General features: G+C 42.6%; 1 protein-coding gene across 2 annotated transcripts; it reads left to right on the top strand.

The window, feature by feature from the left end:
- Positions 1 to 75: 75 nt before the first annotated feature.
- On the top strand, positions 76 to 2,334 carry mrpl27 (mitochondrial ribosomal protein L27). Of its 2 annotated transcripts, none has more exons than XM_063893520.1 (4): positions 76 to 209; positions 849 to 977; positions 1,511 to 1,578; positions 1,675 to 2,334. In XM_063893520.1, the coding sequence occupies exons 1-4, from the start codon at positions 170 to 172 to the stop codon at positions 1,879 to 1,881; spliced, it is 444 nt and encodes a 147-aa protein (XP_063749590.1). In that variant the 5' UTR covers positions 76 to 169; the 3' UTR covers positions 1,882 to 2,334. The 2 variants fall into 2 exon arrangements, with proteins under 2 accessions (XP_063749590.1, XP_063749591.1); XM_063893521.1 differs by having other exon boundaries at positions 153 to 232.
- Positions 2,335 to 7,085: the final 4,751 nt, after the last annotated feature.

The raw sequence follows: 7,085 nt of genomic DNA, 5'->3' as shown, positions 1-7,085 counted from the left end.
CAGTATTTTCCCGATCAAGCTCACGTTTCTTTGTTTGCTTTAAGCTTCAACTTCAGCTAAACAGTATTTCAGAATGCTGTGCAGTAGACCACTGAACTTTTCTTGGGGGTCTTAAATGCGGCACCGTTTCCGGATGTGACGAATTTACGTACGTAACGCCAGATTCAAGATGGCAGCGCTGGCGTCCTTGATGCTCAAGTCCAGAACCGGTTGGTATCGAACATCTAAATGAGTTAATACTACATTCCTGCATATTTACAAATAGCTTGACAACACTATTCATTTATTACAAGCCGATCCGTCCCTCCGCTAACATTTGTTCACGTTTTAAATGTGCTACATGCTAACTAAGCTGAGCGAGCAGCCTGTACATTAGCACTATAGTATGTCATATAAACGCATGCTTGATGCCAGTATAAACGTGTGTGTCTGTGTGTGTGTGTTTCAAACACGAATGCTACTTTTGACGTTTGTTGGGATCGACTGACGTAATAAGAAACATATCGGTACTTTGCTGCCAATTCATTTTCAGTTAACCCACTCATGGTTTATTATATATGTTTACCTAAATATAATGTTGGATGGTTTAATCTTTACCTAATAATCATAGTTTAAAAGTGTTTCCTACGTGTTGTGTGTCAAAATCTACATTTATAAAGAAATACATCTGTAATATAAACGTAATCGAGTAAAAAGGTGGTTTCTAAAAAGTAGAAAGGGTAGAAGTGTGAAATGAAAATACAAGGGTAAAGCACCCCAAATGTTTACTAAAGTACAGTACTTGAGGAACTCTACTTGGTTACTTTCCACTACTTACTCCACATGAATGTTTATGTGCTGCTGGGCAGGAGTTCTGGTTTCGGCTCAGACCACTCTCCTGGACTCTCTGAGGTTTGCTTCGAAGAAGGCTGGTGGCAGCAGTAAGAACGTCGGGGGGAAAAGCGCTGGCCGGAGATATGGATTCAAGAAACAAGATGGTAATATAAAATATTTGTAAGACTTAAGTTCTTTGTTACCTATTCTTACCCAGCCTCAAGTTACTTTGAATTGATTATACACCTGCTAAATGTAATTTTTTCAATTTAAATAGCAATAGCTGATGCTCGGATTGAGCATGTAACACAGTGAGTGAGAGGAGCTGATGCCAGTGTTTATTTAAACACCTAATATTTAAAGAGAGGCCTGGCAAAGTGGTCAATATTTCTTTGTTAACAACTCAAACCAAAGACAGACTAAAAGTTAATGTACATTCCTATGAGACTTTTTCAGGTTAAGGTTTCATCTAGACAAACATTTCCTTGAAGTTCACAGTCTTTAGTTTAAAAACGCCCGGATTGAATTGGGATTGTGGAGGCTGCTGTTTATTGTTTTATACAGAGGGTTGTGTTTCTTACTTCCCTTTCTTGGTTGATGCAAATAGCTTGTACAAAATAATGCGGACACAAATAAATAGTTATAATAATAACAAGACATTAAGTTATCCAATGTCTCTTTTTAATTTGCTCAAAAGGTAATTTTGTCCATGCGGGTAACATCCTTGCAACACAGAGGCTGTTGAGGTATCACCCAGGAGCACATGTGAGTAACACTTTCTATATCAAACAATGTGTCATACAGTAGAAATGTTCACATCTCTTTGAGCATCTCCACCTGTCCTCCTTCTTTACACCGCAGGTGGGGATGGGAACCAACAACACGCTGTTTGCGCTGGAGGATGGCTACATCAAGTTCACTAAGGAGGTGTATGTCCCTTCCCCACGCAGTGCAGAGGCAACCCAGGTCATCACCAAGCTGCCCAAAGGAGCCGTGCTGTACAAGACCTTCATCAGCATCCTTCCGGTCCCACAGGAGGGCAAGTTTAGACTGGTGGACATGGTCTAAGTGGACTGGACTGGGTTTCCGGCTGTTCTTGCAGTTGTCAATATCAATAACGATTTGTTTGAGTGACACTTTGACTGATTTCTGGGGAGTGATTCTTGGCCTCTCCTTAGCTTCCTGTCTTTAGTCCCATAATTCTGTGGCTCTTCAACAGAAGTTAAACTCTGTCGCACATGGATGTTTATTTTATTACACAGAAGTGAAGATAATGTATAACAAAAAGATTTCCTGTTATTTGTGATGCCAGCAGGGACATAATATCTGCAGTAAATAATAATATCATCCCAATATAGTTCAGGATATTGATGTATAACCATAAGCTGTATTGTATTGTTGACTGGGATTCTGCATGGTCACCCAGTACAACTTTAATGAACTGAGGTTCTGTTACTGTGATAAAGAATATGTGCTGTATTAAAGTTGTATATGCAAATTAAAGTTCTTTAAGTAAAATGACATGGACAGTTACATTAGTACTCACTTTAAGGGGCCAACTGTAAGCACTGCAGTTAACTATAGTATTTCACATGACGTTTACCTGCTCAGCTCTAATGTAGAGTTACTCACGTTATGACAAGAGGAAGTAAGACACCCTGAGCACTGTAGTGTGCACAATTTATTGTATGTGTTGTAAGGAACACATACAGTAAATCCAGATTAGATATGGATTTATTGTATGTGTTCCTTATATAATTCATCCAGTAGTAGTACAAATATGTGTACAGATTCCACTATCAATTTAATGTGATATACCGGTAATTACATCTGCACTATCTGTTTTGAGCACATTTAGATTTGTGAGTTTCCAAATATTGATTCTTCACTAATTTTTATTTTTTATTTTTCTGCTTGATGATTCAGTTATTCTGGTGGAAACGTCTGAAACAATGGAGAGGAAACTCAGAGAGACACTGGAGAGCAGGAACTGGATGGCAAAACATTGTTGGGTTTATTCTGAGTTACGGCCGGAGAATTGACAAGACATTTACTGTAGACACGAGTTGCCACAGCGGTTTCCAAACCAATTCTGAAGATCTCAGGGATAGAAAGAGGTTTTAACTAGTTCCAAATGGATAATCAACATTCTCAGAGCAGCAGACTAAACAAGTTTGGACAATATGTTTAAGTTAAACTGCCATCTAGGTCACAAATAAGGTGTTTACCGGAGCATAGTGGGCCAGATAAGCTGGAGCTAGCTGTCCCTAAACAATAAAGCCAATCTTAGGTCAGTATGAGCTTGTACCCACTGGGGGAACAACAAGGCTTTGAAAGCACAGGCTGCCCCTCCTTAATGAAGATAACAGCACCTGCAAGGCCGTAGAGCCAGGTGAAAGGAGGACCGAGAGAAGAGATGCAAATGAGCTAAAGATTTACTTTACCGAGTGTGCGTAATGCTTGGTTTGCTATAAGGGAGTTGCACCTCTGTCATGGACCAGAACAAATGATGGATATGAAGAGACATGGCATTCTATTTATTTGGTGGGGAGGGTAAATTGCTGTCTTATTGGTTAATATAATAACGATGAACTGAGGAATGTTTACCATAACCTACAAGTGTTTCTTTGATATCTGTGACACTTTATGTTTATGTCCTATTTGAACAGAACAAGGGAATCATGTAGTTAGTAAATGCCCACTGGGCGAGATCCACATTCTTAGATAGATAGATAGAATTGGAGGATGAAACCCTCTTTATTGTCACATACATGCACACAGCAGAGCACACACAGTGAAATTGGTCCTCTGCATTTAACCCATCCTAGTACTAGGAGCAGTGGGCAGCTATCGTGCAGCGCCCGGGGAGCAATGGAGAGGGGGGATTGGAGGTGTCTTGCTCAAGAGCACCACAGCAGGGCCTAGGAGGTGAACTGGGACCTCTCCAAGTAGCAATCCACTTTCCATATTTCAAATCTGTTCGGGGACTTGAACTGGCGACCCTACGTTTCCCAGTCCAAGCCCCTACTGACTGAGCCACTGCTGGACCAATAGATCACTACCAGTGCAAGTCATCAGGTGGATTCAGTGTAGTGATCTCTGATGCTTCCTGCTTGTGGTGAGTGTGTGGTTTCTGTAGTTAGTGTTTAATCTGGGTAATAGATGAACCCTGCGGACATACTTAACCTCTCGAACTCAGACACAGCCGCTGTCAGTAGACCGATGAATGGTTTCTTCATATGTTGGCTGAGGCAGTAATGGAATGTGTCCATATAAAGGTTATGTAATGAATCTAAAGATCCACAACTCCCAAATCAGATCACACTCTGTGATGTATAATAACTCCTGTGGCTCTGGAGGAGCATCCAAAAATCAGTGCAAACAGGAGGATGACTGCAGGGTGATTTCAGCTTTGGTCTGAACACTACTCATGTATACAGAAAGGCTGTGGGTCAAACTGGGGCAATGTAAGGGGCTAGGGTTAGTTCTAACAAAAAAAAAGCTATACGTGTCTGTTGGAGCTATATTTTGAGCTATATTATTTAACAGTTAAGCATTTATTTTCGTAGTTTTTGTTCATAGTCTATGTATTATTATTTAGTCACCATTGTGCCCTCCAAGCTCATCATTGAGTTCAGGGACCTCGGGCTCAACAGCGCCCTCTGTGACTGGATCCTGAGCTTTCTGACGGGCAGATCCCAGGCGGTCCAGATGGGGAACATCACATCCTCCACCTTGACCCTCAACACCGGAGCCCCTCAGGGTTGTGTGCTCAGCCCTCTCCTCTACTCCCTGTTCACGCACGACTGCGTGGCCACACACAGCTCCAACACCATCATCAAGTTTGCTGACGACAAGACCATCATCGGCCTGATCACAGACGGCAACGAGACGGCGTACAGAGAGGAGGTCAGAGCCCTGACATCTTGGTGCCAGGACAACAACCTCCATCTCAACGTCAGCAAAACAAAGGAGCTGATTGTGGACTACAGGAAGAGGCAGAGAGAGGCACACACACCCATCACCATCAATGGGACTCCTGTGGAGAGAGTCAGCAGCTTCAGGTTCCTCGGGGTAAACATCAGTGAGGACCTGACATGGACACATCAAACCAGGGTCATATCAAAGATGGCTCGACAGCAGCTCTTCTTCCTCCGCAGGCTGCGGAAGTTCAACATGGACTCCAGGATACTCTGCAATTTCTACAGGTGCACCATCCAGAGTAACCTGACTGGCTGCATCACCGCCTGGTATGGCAGTTGCACCGCCCTCAACTGTAAGACTCTACAGAGGGTGGTGACAACTGCTCAGCACATCACCAGGACGGAGCTGCCATCCGTGGAGGACCTCTACACCCAGCGGTGTAGGAAGAAGGCCAGTAGGATATTAAAGGACCCCCATCACCCCAGCAACAATCTGTTCTGTCTGCTGCCGTCTGGCAGACGGTACCGCAGCATCCGGACCAAGACCACCAGACTCAGAGACAGTTTTATACCACAGGCTATAAGACTGCTGAACTCCTGAGCTCTGTGAATGTCTACTCACATCTGTTTATAGTACACACACATATACACATCTGCCATACATATCTGTTTATAGTACACATATCTATATATTATACATATCTGCCATATACATCTGTTATACGTAATATATGCATCTGTCCATACCTCCTCATTCAACAGTGTAAAGTATTTAAATTACTGTAAAGTGTATTTAAATAATTTCAATGTATTTCACATATGTATATATATTTACATCCTCAAATCTTTATTGTTGTTATTGTAAATATTCTTCTCTCTTTTTGCACTATTTTATTTATCTTATTTGCACCATGTATGTTGAGTTGTTGGAGGAGCATGGGATATAAGATTTTCATTGCCAACATATACGATGTATATGCTGTGCATATGACCAATAAAACCATGAAACCTTTGGTGCAGATCAGCAGCACAGCCAGAGCAGTGTATTCACATCTGATCATGTGGACCAGATGAGAGATTGAACCTCTCTTGAAGGGATCAATGTTACAGTGCTGTGTTGATACACATACAGTGGGGCAAAAAAGTATTTAGTCAGCCACCAATTGTGCAAGTTCTCCCATTTAAAAAGATGAGAGAGGGCTGTAATGTTTATCATAGGTATACCTCAACTATGAGAGACAAAATGAGAAAAGAAAATCCAGGAAATCACATTGTCTGATTTTTAATGAATTAATTGGTAAATTCCTCGGTAAAATAAGTATTTGGTCACCTACAAACAAGCAAGATTTCTGGCTCTCACAGACCTGTAACTTCTTCTTTAAGAGGCTCCTCTGTCCTCCACTCGTTACCTGTATTAATGGCACCTTTTTGAACTCGTTATCAGTATAAAAGACACCTGTCCACAACCTCAAACAGTCATACTCCAAACTCCACTATGGCCAAGACCAAAGAGGTGTCAAAGGAGACCAGAGACAAAATTGTAGACCTGCACCAGGCTGGGAAAACTGAATCTGCAATAGGTAAGCAGCTTGGTGTGAAGAAATCAACTGTGGGAGCAATTATTAGAAAATGGAAGACATACAAGACCACTGCTAATCTCCCTCGATCTGGGGCTCCACGCAAGATCTCACTCCGTGGGGTCAAAATGATCACAAGAACGGTGAGCAAAAATCCCAGAACCACACGGGGGGACCTAGTGAATGACCTGCAAAGAGCTGAGACCAAAGTAACAGAGGCTACCATCAGTAACACACTACGCCGTCAGGGACTTAAATCCTGCAGTTCCAGACGTGTCCCCCTGCTTAAGCCAGTACATGTCCAGGCCCGTCTGAAGTTTGGTCATATGGTCCGATGAAACCAAAATAGAACTTTTTGGTAAAAACTCAACTCGTCGTGTTTGGAGGAGAAAGAATGCAGAGTTGCATCCAAAGAACACTATACCTACTGTGAAGCATGGGGGTGGAAACATCATGCTTTGGGGCTGTTTTTCTGCAAAGGGACCAGGACGACTGATCCGTGTAAAGGAAAGAATGAATGGGGCCATGTATCATGAGATTTTGAGTGAAAACCTCCTTCCATCAGCAAGGGCACTGAAGATGAAGCGTGGCTGGGTCTTTCAGCATGACAATGATCCCAAACACACCGCCAGGGCAACGAAGGAGTGGCTTCGTAAGAAGCATTTCAAGGTCCTGGAGTGGCCTAGCCAGTCTCCAGATCTCAACCCCATAGAAAATCTTTGGAGGGAGTTGAAAGTCCGTGTTGCCCAGCGACAGCCCCAAAACATCACTG

Source organism: Eleginops maclovinus, chromosome 10 (assembly GCF_036324505.1).
Source record: "Eleginops maclovinus isolate JMC-PN-2008 ecotype Puerto Natales chromosome 10, JC_Emac_rtc_rv5, whole genome shotgun sequence".
In the NCBI taxonomy this organism is placed as follows: domain Eukaryota; kingdom Metazoa; phylum Chordata; class Actinopteri; order Perciformes; family Eleginopidae; genus Eleginops; species Eleginops maclovinus.
Note: the sequence above shows the minus strand (reverse complement) of the source record. Positions and strands in the feature narration are given on the sequence as shown.

Coding starts and splice junctions, on each gene's coding strand:
- mrpl27 (XM_063893520.1), top strand. CDS start 170: ATGGCAGCGCTGGCGTCCTTGATGCTCAAGTCCAGAACCG. Junction 978..1,510: donor TGGATTCAAGAAACAAGATG/GTAATATAAAAT, acceptor TTTGCTCAAAAG/GTAATTTTGTCCATGCGGGT. Junction 1,579..1,674: donor GGTATCACCCAGGAGCACAT/GTGAGTAACACT, acceptor TTTACACCGCAG/GTGGGGATGGGAACCAACAA.